General features: G+C 47.4%; 1 protein-coding gene across 5 annotated transcripts in view; it reads right to left on the bottom strand.

Moving 5' to 3' along the window:
* The window catches only part of PINX1 (PIN2 (TERF1) interacting telomerase inhibitor 1), a 63,555-nt gene extending 44,437 nt beyond the window's left edge, over positions 1 to 19,118 (bottom strand). For 2 of the 5 annotated variants that reach the window (XM_084829381.1, XM_084829383.1), the window contains exons 1-6: positions 19,090 to 19,118; positions 15,522 to 15,631; positions 12,606 to 12,698; positions 11,611 to 11,689; positions 8,740 to 8,832; positions 3,739 to 3,812 (exon numbers count right to left, since the gene is read on the bottom strand). In XM_084829381.1, coding sequence (XP_084685507.1) covers positions 3,739 to 3,812; positions 8,740 to 8,832; positions 11,611 to 11,689; positions 12,606 to 12,698; positions 15,522 to 15,631; positions 19,090 to 19,108 — 468 coding nt within the window. In that variant the 5' untranslated portion in view covers positions 19,109 to 19,118. Of the gene's footprint in view, positions 1 to 3,738; positions 3,813 to 8,739; positions 8,833 to 11,610; positions 11,690 to 12,605; positions 12,699 to 15,521; positions 15,632 to 17,456; positions 17,634 to 18,655 lie in introns of those variants that run through there. The other 3 variants (XM_084829382.1, XM_084829380.1, XM_084829379.1) reach the window with 3 other exon arrangements.
* Between the last annotated feature and the right edge of the window lie 6,084 nt (positions 19,119 to 25,202).

Below are 25,202 nucleotides of genomic sequence, written 5' to 3'. Positions count from 1 at the left end.
GTGACCAACAATATAATTAATTACATTTTTATCCCTCCCTTTCTTTAAGAGTGGCATAGATGGATCCCCCATTTTACCTTCACAACAACCCTGCTAAGTAGATTAGGCTGAAAGACTGAGTGGGGGTTTGAACTCAGGCCTCCCAGGTCATCCCAGTTCAACCTTCCCCAACCTGATGCCCTCCAGATGTGTTGCACAGCAATTCCCATCATGCCCAGCCATCATGCTGGCTGGAAATGGTGGGAATTGCAGTCCAACAAACCTGGAGGGCACCAGGTTGGGGAAGGCTGCTCTAACCCCTATACCACGCTACCCCTCAACAGGTTTGGTGCAATCAGTCAAGTGCAGTTCTTGACGTTACGGTCCCCTCCAGGAGGGCTGTGCCAGACACAGAAGCCAAGAAAACAAGTGGGGGCCCTGGGATGGGTGAGAGTGCCCAATGGGGTGGCAAGAAATGGGTTCTGGTGGAGCAGGGCAGAGCTCACCAGGAGGCCAAACCCAGCCCTTCTTTCTCCGAGCTGCACCCTTACCACACAAGGCTGTTGGCACACAGAGCAGGTGGTTCTGTTCAGATGTGGAGCGCTACATACAGGCTGTATATGAATGAATAAATAAATATATAAAAGGCTCTGGGCTCATCCCAACACCAGGCGACGAAGGCTGTCATTCATGCCCTGACGTGGGCTCGGCTTCCCACCCTCCTCCACTGGCCCTTTTCCAGTTGCTCCATCACAAAAACGAGATCATAGGACAGGGGTGAGGAACCTCAGTCCTGGGGGCCAAATCCAGCTTCCTGGGGTTCCCCAGATGCCCCCCCCTAAATATCACTGGGTGGTTTCCTAGCTTTTGCATGTCCCCCCCCCTCCCAAATGGTAAAAATCCCTCTCCTAAGGCTTATTGACTGACAGTAAGAGTTTCAGGCTAAAATATCCTGGCATTTTGGTCCCGCCCAGCCTGGAATGTGGTCCCCGGGAGCTTCTCCAAAATGGAATGTGGCCCTCGTGCACTGAAAGACACTCCCCCACCTGCCACAGGACACGGAAAGGCAGAGGCCCGGGTGCCCCCATTCCAAGCTGCTCTCCGCAGGGAAAATCTCTCAGGAAGCACGCCTGTTCCGCAGCGCCACCTGAGCGCATGAACTTCAGACCCACCTCATTCCCTGGCCCTGTTTGGTCAGGGGATCGGAGGGCGAGCGTGCCCTGCCCAAAACAGCTGGTAGAACAGAGTGGCTCCTGTGCATAGACCTGTCTTCCCCGGGCTGGTGCCCTCCAAATGTAGTGGCCCTAAACTGCCATCAGCCCCTGCCAAGATGGCCAATGGTCATGAATGCTGGACGTTGTAAGTCCATAATATCTGGAGGGCAGCCGGTTGAGGAAGGCTGGCCCAGATGATGCAGGCGCCCCCTTAGGGAAGCAGCTTTTCCACTGAACTCTCTAAACAAAGCATTGCTGGTTAGGGTAAATTTTGACATGCCTGCATCCCACTGGAGCTGCAGAGAGATAGCAGGATTATGTAACTGGCCAGGCAGCTGCTGGATAAGCAAAGGAGACGATCCCTCGGCACAGGGCACTCTCTCAGAGCAGACATCGCTGCGTTGCTCAGGGGCAAGAACTGGCGTCCAGGGACCTGACCCCCAAATCCTACCAGCAGTGGGACGTTTCTTGGCCGATCCACCTGGGGCAAGGCCAGCTCATGTGCACACGGACGCAGCTTTGCGGGCCGTCTCTGACCGACAGCAGAACCCCAGGCCCTGATGGACACCAGGACTCTTCCTATCTTGGCAGGAAGAGATACGGGGACACTCTCGGCCAACGTTTCCTTGTCTTCCCAGGCACGACGCTGACACGCTCCAGGATCCCAGAAGCCAGGCGCTCCATTCAGTGCCAGCCTCCCCTAACCCACAGGCAGCCGCATCCGGAGCGGTCACAGGGCTCCACTTCCAAGAGGCAGCGAGCACCACCCCAAAGCCACCTCCCCGCTCCCCCTTTGCAACCTCGCATGCTGGACCAGGAGGAGGAGCAGAGCAGAGGAATGCCCGAGCCTGACTTTTTTCCAGAAGGCTGCAGGTGGCTTTAAATCCAACAGGTCTTGTGCCCTCACCCCACCCCTCTGCCAACTCCAACCTGGCAGGCAGGGGCCAGGGGTGCCAGCTCCACCAAATGTGGGGGGAAACATATCCCTTCTCCACCAAATCATGGCCTTGGCCACCCCTCTGCTTCCCCTAATGAATTATTCTAGAGCCAAACTCTTTGCTGGGGAGGCTCTCTAAAGAAAAGCAGAGGAGCCAGGATGACTGAGACTAAGGGACTATTTTGTCCAACAACCCATAGCTATTAGCGTGCAGTCGAGGGTCTCTGGGAAGCCCCATAAGCAGGGCCTGAAGACAACAGCCCTGCCACCCCCACCCCACTGTTCATCCTCCACCAACTGATATTTAGAGCCAAACCGCCTCTGGACCTGGAGGCTCTATTTGGCCATCCTATAACCCAAGTTTGGGGAACCTGAGACCCTCCAGACATTGTTGGACTCCAACTCCCATCATCCCAGACCGTTGGCCATGCTGACTGGGGCTGATGGTACCTGGAGTCCACTTGGAAGGCAACAGGTTCCCAATCCCTGCGATGTAATACAGTGGATTCCAAAACGGCACCATCTGTGTGCGAGAGGGAGGTGTCAGAAGCACTGGAGGCGGGTGGCTCTGATGTCAGTGGGGCAGTGAATCCACTACGGGTTTCAGTCAGAACCAAGCACCTTGGATAGCTCCTTTAGAGTTCTGACCGAAACCCAGAGTGGATTCACTGCCACACTGACATCAGAGCTATCAGCTTGCATGGGTCAGAAGGCTTGGGAGACAGCCCAAGGTGTGCAGAAGTGCAAAGAACACCCCCTTTAATCTATCAATGGGGGGTGAACCTCCCCAAATAGCCCCTTGAGGAGTGAGCATGCCAAATGACTGTTGAGAGGGGAAAGAAGTGGAAAACTGGGGTGGGTGGGTGGAAGTGGAGTATGCCCAAGAAAAGGGCATGGCTAGAATCCCGACCAGGAGCACTCCGCACTGCAAAGTTTTGTTGCAGGTCTATTTGTCATGACTAATAGACATCAACAGATCTCTCCTCCATGAATTCATCTAATCCCCTTTCAAGGCCATCTCCACGCCCTGTCACAGCGAATTCCAGGAAGTTACGTAATCAACATGCAGCCATTCTAGATTTGCTGCTTCGCCTCACAAACATGCCTCCTAAAACAACAAACACAAGCCACCCTGCCTGCCTCCAAACTGTTTTGGTCCAGGAATATACACACAATGCAAATTAAGAAGCGGATCAAACATGAGAGGGTCCTTTAAAAAGACCTGGCCTAGATCTCCAGCCTGGCCCGTCAACTTGCAATAGCTTCCACACCTGATGTGTTTATCATCTTGCCATGAATGCTGCAATTAACAATCCACTCCCAATTCAAATTATGCCAACAAGAATATTTCAAACTCCATTATCAAGGAAATGCTCCCTACACCTTTGAGAACTTACACTGTAAGTTACTTACCTCTGAGCCTCATCAGTTTGTCTTCTGTGAAATGGATGTTGGAGCAGAAAACTGAGGTTCGAAAGAGGGGTTTTATATTTTGGTGGCCGCGCTTGGCTTTCACTCCTAGCCTCAATGTGAGTTTTACATGCATGGAAATGCCATTAACAAGAATGGGTGCCTCCATGAGAGGACAAGATCAAATGAATCACATACCTGCCTTTTCTTGATCTGGCGTTTCCCAAAAATGCAGGACAGATCATCTTCACTTCGGGAAGAGAGATCTTTGCCTGGGGAGAGGGGCAAAGAGAAAGGAACAATTAGCTGCCATCTTGGGAATAAGTAGGCAGGGAGTAGTCTGTGCTGAAGACAAGTGAGATTAAAAAAAAAGTTTCTCCACCAAGACAGACAGTAACACCCTCGTGCAGTTCCTACTTATTTCAATGGGGCTTAAGCAAAAGAAATCCCTGCTGGATTCTGCAACCTCTTTCAGCCTATATCAAGTGTGCAAATTAAGCACATCTGAATATTTACACCGATCTATCTACGACTGTTTTGCACAATTTAATGTGTATAGAAAAGGGGCAAATTACTATCAGAGCTTCTATGTCCTGGACAGCATCTGACTGGAAATTTTTACCAGCCCCACTCCAGTTTTTGAGATTTCCTCAGGCTTTTCCCCATTCACTTGTAAGTCTATCTTCTCAGCCTTGAGGGCTAGAAACATGTTTATTTACCCACTGTTAAGAGATATCTATATCTATGTATTAACCCCTTCAAAAGCATTTTTCCTGGGTCAGCTTTACAATGGATTCAAATAAAATACCAAACAACCACATTAAGAGTGCAATCCCATGGGCCTTCGGCGGGCATCCCAGGGACAATAGGATTACTTGGATTCCCCCTTCCAAAGTCGGAGACAAAGCTTCAGCTGTTGGGCAGTATAGAAATCTAATAAATAAATGCATATTCTGTGTATTTATTTAATCAGTTAAACTGCGCAGTTTCAGAGTTGTAACTCAATGTCTTTCAAGACGACTTTACCTAGGCAATGTCTATATACGTATCTAACACACACCTCTTCAGGGCGCCATTCTATCTGGATGCCCGTCAGCCTCCAAACTTGGAGGCTGATGGGCATCCTGTGCAGAGCAGGAGAAACAGAGGCAATTGTCTCCTCCGCAGTTCCCTTGCTCTGCGTTTAACGGGCGTTTTCGCCCGTCTAGCTAGGGCTCTGCGGAGGGGGAAGGAAGGAGGCTGGTGACAGCTTGCATCCCCGCTTCTCCAGTCCCGTCCCCTCCCCTCCCCTCCCCACCCACACAACTGTCCCCTTTCTCTCCTCTCTGAGCTTTCGTTTGTGACCCCGTAGAGGCAGCTGCACAGTTCTCTCTGCACTGGCTGTGAGGGGTGGGGAGCTCGGACTCCTGGGTCCGACGTCGGAGCACTGACTCCAACCTCGGATCCAGGGATCCGAAAAATTCTATGGCCCCCCAGACGCTGTCTAAGGGCCATAGGATTGCTCTCTTAGTAGGTTAACAGTTTCTGGCATCTTCATTTTACCCTTAAAATGTAAAAATATAAGGGACACATATACTATTGAATTAACATGTCTTCTAAACCCTGACAAGTTTTCCAGTTAAAACATTCAAGTTATGTTTTCAATTTGCTTGAAAATAACATTTAAAAACACAATAAATTTGCTTATTGAACTCTTTTTCCCCCTAAAAAAATATTTTAGCTCACATACTTTAGCTACTCTTCAGCAAAGGAGATGGTTACCTTGTTGTGGTGCTGGAGCTTGAGCACCTCAGTGACGTCATGAGCTAAACCGTGAAGGGACACCCAAGACGGGAAGGTCATGGCAGAGAGGTCAGACTAAATACAATCCCTGGGGAAGGAAACAGCAACCCACCCCAGTATTCTTGCCATGAAAACTAAATGGATCAGTACAACCAGAGATATGTCGGTATACCATCGGAAGATAGGACTCCCAAGTCGGAGGATGGTCAAAATGCTACTGGGGAGGAACAGAGGATAAGTTCAACTAGCCCCAGATGTGATGACGCAGCTAGCTCAAAGCCAAAAGGATGGCTAGCAGCCGATGGTGCTGGTGGTGAATGATGAATCCGATGTTCTAAACATCAACACACCATAGGAACCTGGAATGTAAGATCTACGAGCCAGGGCAAATTGGATGTGGTTATTGGGGAGATGTCAAGATTAAATATAGACATTTTGGGTGTCAGTGAACTGAAATGGACCGGAATGAGCCACTTCACATCAAATGACCACCAGATCTACTACTGTGGACAAGAGGACCACAGAAGAAATGGAGTAGCCTTCATAATTAATAATAAAGTGGCTAAAGCAGTGCTTGGATACAATCCAAAAAACGATAGAATGATCTCAATTCGAATTCAGGGTATGTCATTTAACATCACAGTGATCCAAATATACACCCCAACCACACACACAAAAAAAGCAGAAAGCTTTTTTTCTGAAAAAGCAGAAGTAGATCGGTTCTATGAGGATCTGCAGCACCTACTGGATAGTACGCCAAAAAAAAGATGTTATTTTCATTACAGGAGACTGGAATACTAAGGTGGGTAGTCAAACGACACCTGGAATTACAGGCAAGCATGGTCTGGGAGAACAAAATGAAGCAGGACATAGGCTGATAGAATTTTGCCAAGACAACTCACTGTGCATAACAAACACTCTCTTCCAACAACCTAAGAGACGACTTTATACATGGACTTCACCAGACAGTCGACACCGAAATCAGATTGACTACATCCTTTGTAGCCAAAGGTGGCGGACATCTATGCAGGCGGTAAAAACAAGACCTGAAGCTGACTGTAGTTCAGATCACGAACTTCTTATTGCACAATTTAGAATCAGACGAAAGAGAATAGCGAAGACCCACAGAGCAGTTAGATATGAGCTCACGAATATTCCTCATGAATATGCAGTGGAGGTGAAGAACAGATTTAAGGGACTAGATTTAGTAGATAGGGTCCCGGAAGAACTATGGACAGAAGTTTGCAACATTGTTCAGGAGGCGGCAAGAAAAAATGTCCCAAAGAAAAAGAAAACCAAGAAGGCAAGATGGCTGTCTGCTGAGACACTGGAAGCAGCCCAAGAAAGAAGGAAAGCAAAAGGCAACAGTGATAGGGGGACATATGCCCAATTAAATGCAAAATTCCAGAGATTAGCCAGAAGAGATCAGGAATTATTTTTAAACAAGCAATGCGCGGAAGCAGAAGAAGATAATAGAACAGGAAGGACAAGAGACCTCTTCCAGAAAATCAGAAACATCGGAGGTAAATTCCAGGCAAAAATGGGTATGATCAAAAACAAAGATGGCAAGGACCTAAGAAGCAGAAGAGAGCAAGAAAAGGTGGCAAGAATATACGGAAGATCTGTATAGGAAGGATAACAATATCGGGGATAGATTTGACGGTGTGGTCAGTGAGCTAGAGCCAGACATCCTGAAGAGTGAGGTGGAATGGGCCTTAAGAAGCATTGCTAATAACAAGGCAGCAGGAGATGACGGTATCCCAACTGAACTGTTTAAAATCTTGCAAGATGATGCTGTCAAGGTGATGCATGCCATATGCCAGCAAATTTGGAAAACACAAGAATGGCCAACAGATTGGAAAAGATCAACTTATATCCCCATACCAAAAAAGGGAAGCACCAAAGAATGTTCAAACTATCGAACAGTGGCACTTATTTCACATGCCAGTAAGGTAATGCTCAAGATCTTGCAAGGTAGACTCCAGCAATTCATGGAACGAGAATTGCCAGATGTACAAGCTGGGTTTAGAAAAGGCAGAGGAACTAGAGACCAAATTGCCAATATCCGCGGGATAATGGAGAAAGCCAGGGAGTTTCAGAAAAACATCTCTTTCTGTTTTATTCACTATTCTAAAGCCTTTGACTGTGTGGATTGTAACAAATTGTGGCAAGTTCTTGGTGGTATGGGGATACCAAGTCATCTTGTCTGCCTCCTGAGGAATCTGTATAATGACCAAGTAGCAACGGTAAGAACAGACCACGGATCAACAGACTGGTTTAAGATTGGGAAAGGAATACAGCAGGGTTGTATACTCTCACCCTACTTATTCAACCTGTACGCAGGACATATCGTGCTGGGCTTGATGAAGCCAAGGCTGGAGTTAAAATCGCTGGAAGAAACATTAACCATCTCAGAAATGCAGATGATACCACTTTGATGGCTGAAAGTGAGGAGGAGCTGAGGAACCTCATGACGAAGGTGAAAGAAGAAAGTGCAAAAGCTGGGTTGCAGTTAAACCTCAAAAAAACCAAGATTATGGCAACCAGCTTGATTGATAACTGGCAAACAGAGGGAGAAAACGTGGAGGCAGTGACAGACTTTTGTCTTTCTAGGTGCAAAGATTACTGCAGACGCTGACTGCAGCCAGGAAATCAGAAGACGTTTACTTCTTGGGAGGAGAGCAATGACAAATCTTGATAAAATAGTGAAGAGCAGAGACATCACACTGACAACAAAGGTTCGCATAGTTAAAGCAATGGTATTCCCCGTAGTAACCTATGGCTGCGAGAGCTGGACCATAAGGAAGGCTGAGCGAATGAAGATAGATGCTTTTGAACTGTGGTGCCGGAGGAAAATTCTGAGAGTGCCTTGGACTGCAAGAAGATCAAACCAGTCCATCCTCCAGGAAATCAAGCCAGACTGCTCACTTGAGGGAATGATATTAAAGGCCAAACTGAAGTACTTTGGCCACATAATGAGAAGACAGGATACCCTGGAGAAGATGCTGATGCTAGGGAAAGTGGAAGGCCAAAGGAAGAGGGGCCGACCAAGGGCCAGATGGATGGATGATATTCTGGAGGTGACGGACTCGACCTTGGGGGAGCTGGGGGTGGTGACAGCCGACAGGAAGCTCCGGCGTGGGCTGGTCCATGAAGTCACGAAGAGTCGGAAGCGACTGAACGAATAAACAACAACAACTTTAGCTACTGGAGAATTGTCTGAGATATTTCCATAGCACGTAAAATGAACATGGCAGACTCGAAAAGAGCAAGCTTTGCTGACGAAATCTAGCTCAAGCATACTAGTGAGCCCAAGCAATCAACCATGTTGGAAAAGCCACATCAGCCGATTGACAAGAGTTAAAGAACCCAGACGCTATGCTGCCAACCTGGTTTTTGGTTTTGTCGCTGCCTTACCTTTGGCAAATTTCACATAATGAACCCGTTTCCTGGAGGTCTTGGATTTCTCCTCAAGGCTAAATACTTTCTTTTCCTCTCCGGATGCGGCTTCTGAAACACAAACACGGGATCGGGTAAGGACCGGCAGTCCTTCTAGCCCAGTATTGCTGACACTGACTGGCTCTCCAGTGGTTTCAGGCAGGAATTTTTCCAGCCCTACATGGAGATGCCAGGAATCGAACCCAGGACCTTCTGCATGCAAAGCAGGGGCTCTACCACCGAGCTATGGAGATGCTGTTGCATGGGGCAAATGCCCGCATTGTCCTGTTGCTTCTGCAGGACTATGTGGGATTCTGATCCCGGGGAACCTCCCCACATTTCTTGCTTTCAAGGTGCATTCTCCCTGACTGTTTCAAACAACGGTAGCTTACTCCCATCTTAACTTCAGCAGCAGGGTATTTAAACTTCCCATACTGTTCATACGGCCATTTTGGTAGAGATTAAACTGCTGCTCTTCCTTTGATTCACCCCACACCTATGAAGGAACCCTCAAGCCCCAGACACCCGCCTCCAGTATCAGCGCTGCGGCTGTGTAAAGAATGCTGGTGCATCTAAACCCTGCCGGCTGCCTGCCAGCACCATGCAGCACAGCCTGTGTTTTGAGGGCTGATCCAAGATGAGCAGGCTCCTCTGCAGAAGGAGGTCACGCTTAGGAAACGCAACACGACCCATACAGAGTGGTCACAGTGCGGGACGATCTCTCACAAAGCCCATCAAGAAGCCTTCAGATGCCATCAGAAACATCACCTGCAATCATCACAGGTGATGATCTACACCAAGGGTGGGGAGCATGTGGCCCTCCAGAGGTTGCTGGACTACAACTCTCATCAGCCCTAGCCAGCATGGCCGATGAGGAGGCATCCCATCCTTGATCTCCGCACAGTTTGCCTGCTACTTAGCAGATGCAACTGCTCTCTGTGTCTGAATGTTGAGACATCTTAAGGACAAAGCAAAGCATTTCCTGAGTTATGCTCTCCACATCACTCAAGACCTTTGGCCCCATCTTGCTCCTTGATCAGCTTTTGGCTCTAAGCAAAACGCTTCAAATGTTAATTCCTATGGACTAGGATTTATTTATTTACTTAATTTCTCTACTGCCCAATAGCTGAAGCTCTCTGGGTGGTTCACAAAAGTTAAAACCACGGAGTGCCGCATAAAACAATATAAAATATGAAAGCTTAAAACCACAGTGTAACAGTACAAGCAGAATAAAACCTAGCAGCAATGCAGAGATTTCAAACACCAGTGCTAAGAGATTAGGAAGCTCAAATGCTCAGACACTGAAAGAATAAAAAGGTCTTCACCTGGTGCCGGAAGGAGTACCATGTAGGCGCCAGGCGAACCTTACTGGGAGCTCATTCCATAGCTGGGGTGCCACAGCAAAAAAGGCCCTCTTCCTGGTAGCCACCTGCCTCACTTCCTTTGATGGGGGCTCCCAGAGAAGGATGCTTGAGGATGATCTTAGGGTGCAGGCAGGCACATATGGGAGGATTCATCTTCTCCACCACTGTTCTGGTAACTTCAGAGCTACTCCACACATTCTACAGCAGCAAACCTGGTTTGCCACTCAGCAGGAAGCTGCAGCTGAGCAAACCAGCCCTCCAGTGAGTGCACCCGCACAACAGACAAGTTCTCAAACATCTGCTGGTGCCATTCACATTTTACTATTTTAGCTGCACACCTAAAACATCTACAGGGTACACGGGGAAACAAGTTGTGCAAAGAGGCCTTCAGTTGCCCATTTTGTAAACCTTAGAGGAGATTATGGGCAAAACAGACAAGCTGCAGGAGACTTATAATCAGATAGTCTGGTGTGCACGTGAGGCAGGGCCTCCTCGATAGTGGCCCCAACACTGTGGAACTCCCTTCAAATGGAGTTACACCTGGCCTCTTCAGTACTTGGCTTTAGATGGGGGTCCATCAGGCCCCATCACTGGCAAGTTTTGGGGAGGCCCTGCAGACTTACTCGTTTATTCTGGCCCCCTGATCATGTTTTACTAGACTGTTCTGGGCTTAGTTGCAATTGTGTGGTAGGCTTTTAGTACTGTCTAGGCCAGATGTTTTATGCTGATGTTTTTAGGTTTGTTGTTTTTATGAATGTTGGCTGTTTCATTACTGTATCAGTTTTTTTAATTATGAGTTTTTATGGTTGTAAAAATAAAGGCCTCCTGCCCTGAAAGGCGGCCTAGAAATACTGCAAATAAATAGAATAACGGGCCTTGAAGATATCCTTGTCAATGCCACCTTTAATCGAGACCACAACTTGTGTACAGTTCTGGCCAAGTATTGTGTACGTTTCTGTTTTTATATATTTATATTGTACCTTGTCACAGGTCTTGTACATTGCTTTGTGAGGGCGTAGCCCCAAAATACTTTTAAATACATATTTTTTAATCACCCAACACCTTTTAAAGCTTAAAAGCAGATGCAAAAAGCAGCAGAGTTGGGGAAAACAGTTCAAGGGGAAAGGATTGATGCCCATCCACCTAGATCCAATCCATTTTAGAACATTTAACTTCTGTAAACTGCCCAGATAGCTTCGGCTATGGGGCGGCACAGAAATGCAATAAATAAATAAATAAATAAAAATTCCCTCTTGCAGCTGGTTTAAAAATGTCTAGGGAGATCTGACAAAAATGTCCTGCGTCTCTATAGTCTGACCTGATGTTTCTGATGGTTTTGCGCTTAACCATACTGCCTGCCACACAAGTGCCTGTAGTGCCCTCATGTGGCCAAGAGGAGGAATTTCACATCATTAAGAGCATCGTTAGTAGTGGATTGACAGGTAATGTCCACGGCCAGTGGCCTTTGCATGGCTTACTCCTTTACCTGGGGCGTCTTGTCCATGGCAGTCATTCAGATCTGCCAGAAGCTGGTTGAAGTCATCCTGATGGGCAATCCAGTTGTCCTGCAAATATCACACAAACAGAAGGCTTACAATCTAAATTATGACCGATGGGTCAGGAGACAACAAAAGAAGAGGAGGAAATAGGGAGAAAAGGACAAAAATCTATTATCTGGATAACTCATTTTTAGTACTAGTCATTTTATGTTTAGCACTTCCAGGTATTGTAATGGCCCAGATTCAGAACCAAGCCATGGTTTGCATTAACTGAAGTTTAGAACCCAAACCATTGTTTGAGCTCCCAAATGTACAGCAGCCAAACCGTGATTCAGAACTGCTTTCATTTCTAGACTGCTCAGCTTCGTAAGTTCACGCCTGTCTCCATGGTACCAGAGCCTCTGAAGGCTTGGCTCAAGAAGTAATTGTGGTTTGTAAGTTCGAACAAACCATAGTTAGCAAACCCATTTTAAATCATGGTTTTGAATGCTGGTTTGCCAGCTGATCGCAAACCACAATTTGTCAATTCACACATCCAACCAAACCATAGTTCCTTTATTTTAACCTTGGATTGGTGTAATGTTTGAACTGAGCTGGTGCCTTACTAGTTGCTGCTGTTGTTATTATTATTATATTTATTTATACCTCGCCTTTTCCCCAGTACTGGGACACGAGCAATATGATCTGACTGCAAGCAATGGAGACTGCAGCATTCACTCCAAAACCAGACTTTTATGCAAAGCCCAAACAAAAATAGCCACTTTCTGTGATCTTCCAAAGCAAATTAAGCTCAACTGCATATCTGTTAATTTGCATGGTTGACACCACTTCTTAAAAAGTCAAGGAAGGAGCTCTGCAGAGCACTGAAAATCACATTTTAGCACAGATTTTGTTGTTGCTTTTTGAAATCCTGATATTGATATGCCTGAACTGCTACTCTGAATGGGAAGATGCGGGCTTCATTTCCATTTGCTTCACTCACCTCATGGCTGACGGACGCTCCTAAGCCCAGAGTGTTGTTCTTCAACTGGACCTTGATGTGCTCCGTGTTGCCTTGCTCCTGAGCCCCAAGGCCCTAAGCAGAAACAGAAGGCAAGCTGTAAAAACCAGCCCGGGTGAACCTTGTTTAATGCTGGGATGCTGCAGGCTGCCAATTTATTTATTTTCAGGAGTTATACCCCGCCTTCCAGTGGAATGATTCTCGAGGTAGATCAAAACAGGTTGTAATAATTTTTTAAAAACACGAAAGGGCACATATACAAATACAAGCCAGCAGTCCTTAGTGTCCTGGCTAGTGGATGGGGCAGAGGATGCGTTCCTTTGGTCCTGTAGCCCCAGGGGCAACAGGGAGCTGAAGCAGACCGCCCTTCCTGGCAGGCAGTGGGGACGCAAGATCCCTGCAGCTGCTCCTTCTCTGGCCAAGGGATGAACCAAGCTGGTCTCCCCCTCACCGTGATCTTCTTGCTGGGAGGCGAGGGGTGCAGCCTCCCAGGGGCCCCTGGCCCCCTGGCCAATAGACGGGGCCAGATTGTGCTTTCCATCCGTGTGCTCTGCAGTACTAGGGCAACCCAATTTAACTCTTTAAAAGTGACCAGCACTACTGCAGCTACTCCATGTTGGGGCACACCTTTAAGGCCTATTAACCTCAATGGAATGCAGAGGTTGCCAGCTCAGGCTGTTATCGCAGGGTTTTTGTTCTGAGGGAAACCACCCGTTTGCACAAAAAAGCAATTGATGGATCTTTCTGCCGGGGCCTCTTGATTTTATTTGTGTGCCGAAGGAGTGAACTGGAGGTGGAAGTCAGCCATTCTAGACTAATGTAAGAAGAGCCCTGCTGGACCAGACCAAAGGCCGACCTAGTCACTTCGATCAGCAGAACTCCACAGGGCAGATTCCCTTTCCCAGACCTTACTCAGGACGGGCTAAATCTAATCAAGGCAGCATCCTCTGGAGTACAGCGCCCCACGGTGGGCGTCACTGCTTGGCCATCACCCTTATCACCAATTATGCAGGACCTTGGAGGGATTGCATAATCTCTTTGACGGGCGTGTATGCATGCCTAGCTCCCAACCAACCGATGTGACCAGATGCTAATGGCAAGATCTCCTTATTTTGGCCTCTTCTCCCACTCCAAGCCCTTGAGGCTCATCTTTACACAGGGTGCCAGGCTATGCTTCTTAAAGTGGCACTACACCATTTCACAGAATACTGGGGTGAAGTGTTTCTCAGGTTCTGCTGCTGGGCAGCCTGTCAAAAATTCTCACGGGGGAGGCAGAAAGAAGCAAAGGTTCCAATAACTTCACGAGAAGTGTGGTGGGGTCTCCCATTGTTGGCAATGGCTAGCCCAGCTAAGGAAGAGGATCCTAACGAGGATCCAGAACTGCTCCCGAAAGGGGAATGTATCGCGTTATAAGTTTGTCATAATCGTTTCATCTCAATTTGTTCCAATTGCTTCTTTCAGCAATGTCTGTGCTGTTAGTAACCTTGAACACAGCAAAGGAAAGTTTAAATAAATAATAAATTGAACATAGGAAGCTGAGGACAGAGCTCTATGCAATATGTTTTGTTCTTCCTCAAGTTGATTTTTCAACAGAACAAGGCTTACATACTCTTTGTGAACATTGGTGAGCCTTAATAAAGACAGTGTTTTTCTGGCCCTCAAATAAGTCTTCTCAGAAGTGTAAAATCCATCAACTGGAAAGAGCAACACGTCTTTTAATCTACCGGTGGCCCTAGGAGCAAAGAGAATCGAGTCTGGAAGAGCCGAATCTTCAACTTTCGATTCACTCCTTCAGTGTGTGAATAAATCAAAGGCAGAAGTAAACCTAGTTGTTGCCATGGCAGAAAAAGTGGCCATGTGCACGTTGCACAAACAGACCCGTATTCCACCGATTAACACGTGGTGTTGGAAAGGACTCCTTATACACAAGTGTCATTCAGCCACATAAGAAGTTGATTTAACTACCTGATTTTAAAAAATATTTATTATATTTATCTAAGATGCAGAGAGAGGCTGCTAGATGTCTTGCCTTGGAGATTTCAAGGGAAAAGCTGGAAGAATAACCTGCCAAGGATGCTCTAGATCAGCCTTCCCCAATCTGGTGCCCTCTGGATGTCTACAGCTATGGGAATTGTAGTCCAACACATCTGAAGGGCACCACGTTGGGGAAGACCGATCTAGATGGTAGCTGCAACAGGTACGTTTTGCTGGCACGGACGTGCAATGTTTGGGAAAGCTTCCCGGGTAGCATTTTCGCCTGTCATGCCATGCAACTGTCAGTAACATAGGAGCTCTGCCAGAAAAAAAGTTGGCAACACCCTACCCCTAGGATAACAGTGATGTCAATTTCAAGATGCAGATCCCCCTATCACTCTCTCTCCCCCCTCCATTCCCTCTCTCTCTCTCTCTCTCACACACACACACACACACACACACACTCACTCACTCAGAGTTTGGACAATCAACCTGGGCTTCATAAGTCTTCAGTTAACCACAGTTTCCCATTTTGTCCACATTGGAAAACCAGGAAGCCTTTATTTCATAGTTAAATGGTTAACCCAGAGGGGTTGTCATTGAACTATGAGTTGTTGTGTGAACCCAGCCGTGCTAACAACTATAGTTTGTAACCACAAACAACACACACAGAGAACCCATGGTTTGTCATTGGGTTGTGAACTGTGGCATTGCTCATGGTTAACAAACCATGGTTTGTTAGTGTGGCTGGGTTCCACGGTTCATGGAGCAATCCACGGTTCAACCTTGAGAGTGCATTGCCGTATTGTGTGAACCCTGTCACTATCTCACTCACAGGGACACACAGATATAGTATCTACCTCCCTACCTACCCTCACATATACATACACAGTTGTGAACCAATAATTTGTTATGCAGATTTACCTTGCCTTTTGACCATCCCATTTTTTCCAACATCTTCTGGCCAAATTTCGATTCATCTTTACTCCAAGCACTGTTCCGGGGATCCACAGACCATTTCTGCCTGCGACGTGCTACAAGAGAGGTGTGCACAAAGGTTAATTTCATCTACAGAATACTGTCTGTAATATTCATAAAGGCATGAGGATAAGAATCAGAGAACCTTAGCAGGGAGTGACTCAGTCCCCAACTCCTTGAGGGAAGAAGGTGAATTTGAAAACCCAGATGTACATAGTTAAAGCCACACTGTGGCCCAGTTCCCTCAAAGATACTCTGGATATTCAATTATCAAGAAAAAAAGGGGGGGGGGAGTGGGGAGAAGGGATGATCCGGCCAAACTTAAGCACTTTTAAATTCCATGCTTCAAATGGGAGGACTAAAATCCACTTAAATTTCTCACACAAGTCACTTTAAAAGAACTCAGTTCTATGCCCAGATGTTCAAAGGCAGCAGGCTGGCTGACTGACAAGCATGGGACACTTCTTTTTAATTTTATTGCTATAATTAAACATACTTAACACTGTGTTAAAGGTTTTGATATTCCACAGTGGCTCAGGATGGCAATCCCTGGTGTGTTTTAGCATTTTGTGAGTCTATGTGTACACATGCACGCACGCACGAGACATCTCCCCTTCCTGCCCAGAGCCTTAACTTCTAAAGATCTGGGAAGGGAGCAGAAACGTTTAAGAATGGCAACACACAGTTTTTTAAATATATATATATATATATATATATTCCCCAAATCTCTCCAAAAAAGACATCTTTCCTCCGCCAGTCTGCTCACTTGCCTGCATGCAATTCCTGATCGCCTAAGGCACCCAGGCTACTACAAGACTGCCCTAATTTATATAAATATAACGTCTCGAGTTGTATCAGAAAGATGGGGAGTTGCCAGCAGTTTTCTGGCAGAAATCCTACTAAGGGGAGGGGGTTGGTTGACTGGGGAGTGATCTTGGCACAGCAGCTATAATGCCCCTAATTTTAAGTTGTAGAAATTTGGGGGATGCCTTTTTTAGAAGTTCTGTTATTCACTGGAGTTACCTCAAGCTGCCAAATCTCCAAGTGGAAGAGCAGGTAATACTGACAGTACTTGATGGTAAGAAAAAAAGCCCTACCCTACCCTTTGCCAAACAGAAACCTGAGTGGCTTATTACATTAATATAAGCCAAAATGTAACAATAAAATCAAAACATGACAAACTACACAACAGCAAACCACAAAGATAAACAGCAGAGAAGAATAAAATCAAACAGGCACTTCAGCTCACTCCAAAGCCAGCTTTGAAAAGCCAGGTCTTAACTTAGCACATAAAACCACTCAAGTGCTGTGGGTAGGAGGCAGGTCTCCCTAGGATAGACATTCCACCAGGTTGACACCACAACCAAAAAGGCCCTGTCCCTTATAAACACCCAAAATACTTCTTCCCAGAGGCATCTGCTTCAGTCACTCTGGGAAACAAGATGCTGAACTAGATGGATCTGTTGTTCAAGATAAAAGGCTCTTATATTCTTATGACTTTGGGCAGGCAAAGAAGGTGCTTTGCTACTGAGCAATGGGAAAGCAGGAATAAATGGTAAATTCTCCCAATGGAGGGAAGTAAATAGCGGGGTCTCACAGGGATCCGTATTAGGACCAATGCTTTTCAACCTGTTCATAAATGATCTGGAATTAGCAGTGAGCAGTGAAGTGGCCAAGTTTGCGGATGACACCAAATTATTTAGGGTGCTTAAAACAAAAAGGGATTGTGAAGCACTCCAAAAGGATCTCTCCAAACTGGGAGAATGGGCATCCAAATGGCAAATGCTGTTCAGTGTCAGCAAGTGTAAAATGATGCACATTGGGGCGAAAAATCCCAACTTCAAGTGTAGCCTGATGAGATCCGAGCTAGCGGTGACTGACCAGGAAAGAGATCTTGGGGCTGAGGTGGACAGCTCAATGAAGATGTCAACCCAGTGTGCAGCCGCTGTAAAAAATGCAAACTCCACATTAGGCATAATTAGAAAAGGGATTGAGAATAAAACTACCCCTATACAAATCTATGGTGCGGCCACACTTGGAACGCTGTGTACAGTTCTGGTCACCACATCTAAAAAAAGAAATTGTAGAGCTGGAAAAGGTGCAGAAAAGGGCAACTAAAATGATCCAGGGGCTGGAGCATCTACCCTATGAGAGAAGCTTACAACAGCTGGGATTGTTTAGTTTGGAAAAAAGGAGGGTCAGGGGAGACATAATAGAGGTCTATAAAATTATGCATGGTGTGGAGAATGTGGATAGGGAGACATTTTTCTCCCTCTCTCAAAATACTAGAACCTGGGGTCATCCTATGAAGCTGATTGGTGGGAGATTCAGGACAGATAAAAGGAAGTACTTACAGCGCATAGTTAAACTGTGGAATGTGCTACCACAGGAAGAAGTGATGGCCACCAGTTTGGATGGCTTTAAAAGGGGGCTGGACAAATTCCTGGAGGAGAAGGCTATCAGTGGCTACTAGTCCTGATGGCTGTGTGCTACCTCCAGTACCAGAGGCAGTGAGCCTATGCACACGTTGCTGGGGAACATGGGTGAGAGGGTGCTGTCGCACTCATATCCTGCTTGTGGATTTCCTGTGGGCAGCTGGTCCGCCACTGTGTGAACAGAATGCTGGACTAGATGGGCATTTGGTCTGAGGCAGCAGGGTTTTTATGTTCTTAACCTCCATATTTAGAGGTATTCCTCTGAACAGCAGTGGCTACGGCATTCAGGTGTCCTGCTTTACAGAGGGTAAATTTTGGATAGCTGGCAGAGGTCAGTCCTCTATTTGCAGGCGTCCTCTGTTTGATGGGCTGACCAGTCCCAAGTCTTGGTTAAAGTTTAAGAACCATAAAAGGGTGGGGGCTTGAAGTCACCCATCCACAATTAGCAGACACACAGGCCACCAAGTCAGGCTTCACTACTATGGCAAGATATACTGCATTCCTATTTAAATTATATGTATTTCTAAATTTGCACCTATACATATACATTTGTATATGGGGGGATGCATTTCCTCTCTCTTTTGGCCATGCCTCCATGCCCACCCTATCAGCAGCTGGGAGACAAACAACAAGACTTATATACACCTTGGGCTGCTACCTCCACGCCCTGCTTGTGGGCTTCCCAGAGGCTGTCCACTTAGCTGTCCACTGTTGGAAACAGGATGCTGGACTAGACGGACTTTTGGTCTGGCTCAGCAGCGCTCGAGGTTCTGATGAAGGATCGCCCCCCTCCCCTTTAAAACTATTAACCAGGATGGCTGAATGGTAACTCCATGTCGAAGTGCAGCAGACCACTGAATAGCTAGGCGGAAATAAAGGGCTTCTCGCCCTGCTCGTGGGCTGCCTAGAGGCATGTGGCTGTCCGCTGTTGGAAGCAGAATGCAGGGCTGGATGGGCTCAGGCGGTGATCCGCGGCGGCGAGGGAGGCGATACAGGCCGCCCGGCGCGGCTCTCCCCCGGTTTCCCCGGCATCCCCCGCTCCCTCCCGCCTCGCTGGTCCCCACCGGCTTCATACTCACGCTCCGCCAGCATCGCCATCTTGGGAAAGGCCGGAAGGGGCCTTTCACTGCGGGTGGCGCGCGAGGATGACGCCCGCCGCCATCTTGGTTGGGGCCCTCGGCCCAATTAGGCGCCTATATGAGGCGCCTGACTAAAAGAAAGCGGAGAAAAAAGAGAATGGGGGGAGGATAAGCACCCACGGGGGAAACTTGGAACAGCAGCAGGGACGAGGGAGAACAGACGGGCGGCAGGGCTGGTCTGCCGCTGTGCGGAGTGCCGAACAGGCAGTTCGGCAGACAACCTCAGGGGAGGGCTAGAATAATGGCCGCCCGGATTGGGGCGGCGGGGGCGGCGGCCCGGGGTTGCCGCCGCGGGCCTCTGGTGTTCGAGGCGCGCCACCTTTTGTTCTGGGGTGTTTGAAAGCCGCTGCTCAATGAGCTGAAATTCAATACGGTTTATCTTTACCGGTTGGATTTCTCGCGGCTGTGCAGCTGACATCCAACCGGTGAAGCGTCCTCTCCGTCATTCCGCCTGCAAGGGCTTCGCCTGGATTTCTCGCGGCTGTGTAGCTGACATCCAACCGGTGAAGCGTCCTCTCCGTCATTCCGCCCGCAAGGGCTTCGCCTGGATTTCTCGCGGCTGTGCAGCTGACATCCAACCGGTGAAGCGTCCTCTCCGTCATTCCGCCCGCAAGGGCTTCGCCTGGATTTCTCGCGGCTGTGTAGCTGACATCCAACCGGTGAAGCGTCCTCTCCGTCATTCCGCCCGCAAGGGCTTCGCCTGGATTTCTCGCGGCTGTGCAGCTGACATCCAACCGGTGAAGCGTCCTCTCCGTCATTCTGCCTGCCAGGGCTTCGCCTGGATTTCTCGCGGCTGTGCAGCTGACATCCAACCGGTGAAGCGTCCTCTCCGTCATTCCGCCTGCCAGGGCTTCGCCTGGATTTCTCGCGGCTGTGCAGCTGACATCCAACCGGTGAAGCGTCCTCACCGTCATTCCGCCCGCAAGGGCTTCACCTGGATTTCTCGCAGCAGTGCAGTTTCCCAAATCCAACTGGTGAAGATTCCTCTCCACCCCTGCCTACGCCCGAAAAGGCTTGCCTGCCGTTTTTAGTGGGGTGAGGATGGGGGCTGCTTTATTTCATCTGTATTTCTCTGCAGCCCTTCAAAAATAATATTCTAGGACAACTCACGCAGTACAGCCAAAACAAGCCACAACAGATAAGTGAATAACATTTTAAACAGCTGATAAAACTAGCAGCAGTATAATAGCAACAGCAACAATGTTTATTTGTTGCATTTCTAATCTTCCTAATAACTAATGTTCTCTGGGTGGATTACAATTAAAAACTTAAAATGCCACTGAACAGTTAAAAATATAAAATACAAATATTTTAAAGAATACAATATAAAGCTAGTGTGGTGTAGTGGTTAGAGTGTTGGAATGGGCCTGGGGAGATCCGGGTTCTAGTTGCCACTTGGCCATGAATGACTGAATGACATTGGCCCAGTTACTGATTTTCAGCCTAACCTACCTCACAGGGTTGTTGTGAGGATAAAATGGAGAGGAGGAGGACCATGTAAACCATTTTGGGCTCCTTGCAAGAGGAAAAAAGGTGGGATATAAATGTATAATAATAAGAATAAAATAAATGCAAAACAATAAACCGCTCGATATTTTTATCATCATCGTCATCACAGCTTAAGAATTAAAAGCCTGGGGGATTTTAAACATTTTAAAAAAGGGACTGGCACTGAAAAAGAAGCACAGTTGAACTTCCCTGGTGAGAGAATTCCATAGGTAGGGTGTCACCACTAAGAAGTCTCTGCCCCCACACGAGTCCCCCCCCCCCTTTTATATCAGAAGACAAGTGAACAAGAGGTGCTCTGAAGAGGTGCTCTGGTCAGGGGCAGCCTGACAGGAGGCTGGCTTCCCTGCAGGCCTCTCTGTCCCAAACTGTGAAATGATATTATTATGGGTTCTGTAATTAGAGGTATCAGAGTATAACTATCTGTGTGGGTTGCCCCAAGGCAAGATCTCTTAAGGCTGACAAAAACCACAAAACATCTTGTGGCACCTTAAAGACTTAAGATATTTAGGGTGCAATCCTATGCATGTTTAGACAGAAAAAGGCCTACCACTCCCAGCATGACTCATCCAGCCATGCTGGCTGGGATATGCTGGGAGTGGTAGGCCTTTTTTTCTGTCCAAACATGCATAGGATTGTGCCCTTATTCTGGCATAAGCTTTCATGGACCCTGTCAGTCTTTTAAGGTGCCACAAGACTCTTGGCTTTGCTGCCACAGATTAACACAGCCCCTGCTCTGGAAATTAAGACCAACCAAAGACTGTTGAGAACCCATAATACTCAAGCGGTGTGTCTCAGTGCGAACTAAGATGGGCCAAGATGCTGACGTGCAGCAACGACTACTTGTGCGTCTGACCCAGACCCACCCTAGCCAGTGAGAGGGGGCAAATTAGGTCTGTGTAAAAAAGCAGTCTGTAGTCTGAAGCAGTCTTTGAATCCGACAGAGGCGCTATTGAGGCATGGAGACAAGAGCAGGGCTAAAAATGCTGGTCCTGTCGCCAAAGTCCCGATCCCTGCTGGCTACAGCATTACACCTTTCCACATTGAGCAGGAAGGTCTGAGGTGAAGTCTTTATGTGTTTAGTTACTGAAAATATTTACCAGCTGCCTTTTAGAGTACGCCCTTCCAAGGTGGCATACAATAAAATGGTATTGCATTCAGCTCAATGCACTAGAATCCTCCGTGGAATTGGGGCTCTCCTTTTGGTCCTCCCTGCTCAATGTGAGAGTGTCTGAGGTTGCATCGGCAGACACAGAGACTGTTGGAGGCAGGGCTGGCATGCACCCTGTTGCTCCTTCTATGCAGTCTGACGATGCACGAAGATGACAAGAGGGCGAAAGCGAGACTCAGGGCTCCTTCATACAGGTTTTTTTTGGTACAATTGTCGTTCTTCATTTGTGGTACAATCAGGGCCAGAAATATTGGAACAAGGATAACTGCTTTGGCAGTTGGCCTCTGTACACCACCACATTGAAGTTGAAAGGAAACACACCCAGATGGGAGCGAAGTCAGGACTTCCAGCTGTAATTCATGGGTTTGACAAAAGTGGGGCACTGACCATTCAGGAAGGACAGCTAGTGGCATACACACACCCCCATCGTTGGTGGCTCATAAGTAATGGAACAAACCAACATCATTTCAAACAGAAGGATAGCCTTTAATACCTCGATGAAAATCCTTTGCAGTCAACGACTGCCTGAAGTCTGGAACCCATGTTGTTGTTCAGTCGTTAAGTCGTGTCCGACTCTTCATGACCCCATGGACCATAGCACGCCAGGCCCTCCTGTCCTCCGCTCTCTCCCGGAGTGTGCTCAAGTTCATTTTCATTGCATCGGTGATGCTATCTAGCCATCTCATCCTCTGCCGCCCCCTTCTCCTTTTGCCTTCAATCTTTCCCAGCATCAGGGTCTTTTCCAGGGAGTTTTCTCTTCGCATTAGGTGGCCAAAATATTTGAGTTTCAGCTTCAGTATCTGTCCTTCCAATGAGCAGTCAGGGTTGATTCCCTTTAGGATTGACTGATTTGACCTCCTTGCATTCCAGGGGACTTGTAAGAGTCTTCTCCAGCACCACAGTTCGAATGCATCAATTCTTCGGCGCTCAGCCTTCCTTATAGAATCATAGAATCATAGAATAGTAGGGTTGGAAGGGGCCTACAAGGCCATCGAGTCCAACCCCCTGCTCAATGCAGGAATCCAAGTCAGAGCATCCCTGACAAATGGCTGTCCAGCCTCGTCTTAAAGGCCTCCAGTGTGGGAGAGCCCACCACCTCCCCAGGTAATTGGTTCCATTGCCGTATTGCTCTGACACTCAGGAAGTTTTTCCTGATGTTCAGCCGGAATCTGGCTTCCTGTAACTTGAGCCCATTATTCCGTGTCCTGCACTCTGGGATGATCAAGAAGAGATCCTGGCCTTCTTCTCTGTGACAACCTTTCAAGTACTTGAAGAGTGCTATCATATCTCCCCTCAGTCTTCTCTTCTCAAGGCTAAACATGCCCAGTTCTTTCAGTCTCTCTTCATAGGGCTTTGTTTCCAGTCCCCTGATCATCTTTGTTGCCCTCCTTTGAACCCTCTCCAGCTTGTCTGCATCCTTCTTAAAGTGTGGTGCCCAGAACTGGACACAGTACTCCAGATGAGGCCTAACCAGTGCTGAGTAGAGGGGAACTAGTACTTCCCGGGATTTGGAAGCGATGCTTCTATTAATGCAGCCCAAAATAGCATTTGCCTTTTTTGCAGCCACATCACATTGTTGGCTCATATTCAGCTTGTGATCGACGACAATTCCAAGATCCTTCTCGCTCGTAGTGTGGTTGAGCCACGTATCCCCCATCTTGTAACTGTGCATTTGGTTTCTTTTTCCTAGGTGCAGAACTTGGCATTTGTCCCTATTAAATGCCATTCTGTTGTTTTCTGCCCAGCGCTCCAGCCTATCAAGATCACTTTGAATTTTGTTTCTGTCTTCCAAAGTATTAGCTATCCCACCCAATTTTGTGTCATCTGCAAATTTGATCAGCATTCCCTGCACCTCCTCCTCCAAGTCATTAATAAAAATGTTGAAGAGCACTGGGCCCAGGACTGAGCCCTGCGGTACCCCACTCGTTACCTCTCCCCAGTTGGAGAAGGTCCCATTGATAAGCACTCTTTGAGTCCGATTCTGTAGCCAACTGTGGATCCACCGGATCGTTGTTTCATCTAGCCCACTTCGAGCTAGTTTGCTCATCAGGATATCATGGGGCACTTTGTCGAAAGCTTTGCTGAAGTCGAGGTATATGATGTCTACAGCATTCCCACGGTCCACAAGGGAGGTGACTTGATCAAAAAATGAGATCAGATTTGTCTGGCAGGACTTGTTTTTGACAAATCCATGTTGGCTTCGAGTAATCACGGCATTGTTGTCAAGGTGCTTCCAGATGGATTGCTTTATGATCTGCTCCAGAATTTTCCCAGGGATTGATGTCAGACTGACTGGTCTGTAGTTCCCAGGTTCCTCCTTTTTACCCTTTTTGAAGATAGGGACAACGTTAGCCTTCCTCCAGTCATCTGGCACTTCCCCGGTCCTCCATGATTTCTCAAAGAGAATAGACAGCGGTTCTGAGAGTTCTTCTGCCAGTTCCTTTATGACTCTAGGATGCAGTTCATCTGGCCCTGGAGATTTGAACTCATTCAAAGTAATGAGGTGTTCCTTGACCATATGCCTGTCGATCTCAAGCTGCAATCCTGCCCCTTCAACCTGTACTTCGCCTTTGCCAGGGGGGTCATAGACCCTCTTTTGGGAGAAGACTGAGCCAAAGTAGGAATTGAGCACCTCTGCCTTTTCTTTGTCATCTGTTATCATTTTGCCATCCTTATTTAATAGCTGAACAACCATTTCTTTCCTCTGCCTTTTACTATGCACGTAGCTGAAGAAAGCCTTTTTGTTGTTTTTAGCATCCCTCGCTAACCTCACCTCGTTCTCCGCTTTAGCCTTCCTGACGCCATCCCTGCAATTCTGTGCTACCTGCCTGTACTCTTCCTTTGTTACTTGGCCTTCTTTCCACTTCCTATATGTGTCCTTTTTTGTTTTCAGGTCATCCCTAAGCTTTTTGTGAAGCCACATTGGCTTCTTCTGTTGTCTTCCACCTTTTCTTCTTGTTGGAATTGTTTGTGATTGTGCCTTGAGAATTTCCTTTTTTAAAAGCTCCCACCCATCTTGGACTCCTTTTCTTGCTAGCATTGCTTGCCATGGGACCTTACTGATAATTGTTCTGAGTTTATGAAAATCAGCTTTCCTAAAATCCAGGGTACGCGTTTGACTACACTCGGCTGTAGTCCAGCTCTCACAGCTCTCACAGCCATACGTTACTACTGGGAAAACCATAGCTTTCATTATATGAACCTTTGTCAGCAAGGTGATGTCTCTGCTTCTTACTATGCTGTCTAGGTTTGCCATAGCTTTCCTCCCCAGGAGCAAGCGTCTTTTAATTTCATGGCTACAGTCAGTCTGCGGTGATCTTGGAGCCCAAGAAAATAAAATCTCACTGCTTCCATTTCTTCCCCTTCTATATGCCAG

This window comes from Heloderma suspectum, chromosome 1, assembly GCF_057233095.1.
Source record: "Heloderma suspectum isolate Gila_16-S chromosome 1, 16-S_ref, whole genome shotgun sequence".
Classification (NCBI taxonomy): domain Eukaryota; kingdom Metazoa; phylum Chordata; class Lepidosauria; order Squamata; family Helodermatidae; genus Heloderma; species Heloderma suspectum.
This window is presented reverse-complemented; position numbering and strand designations above follow the sequence as displayed.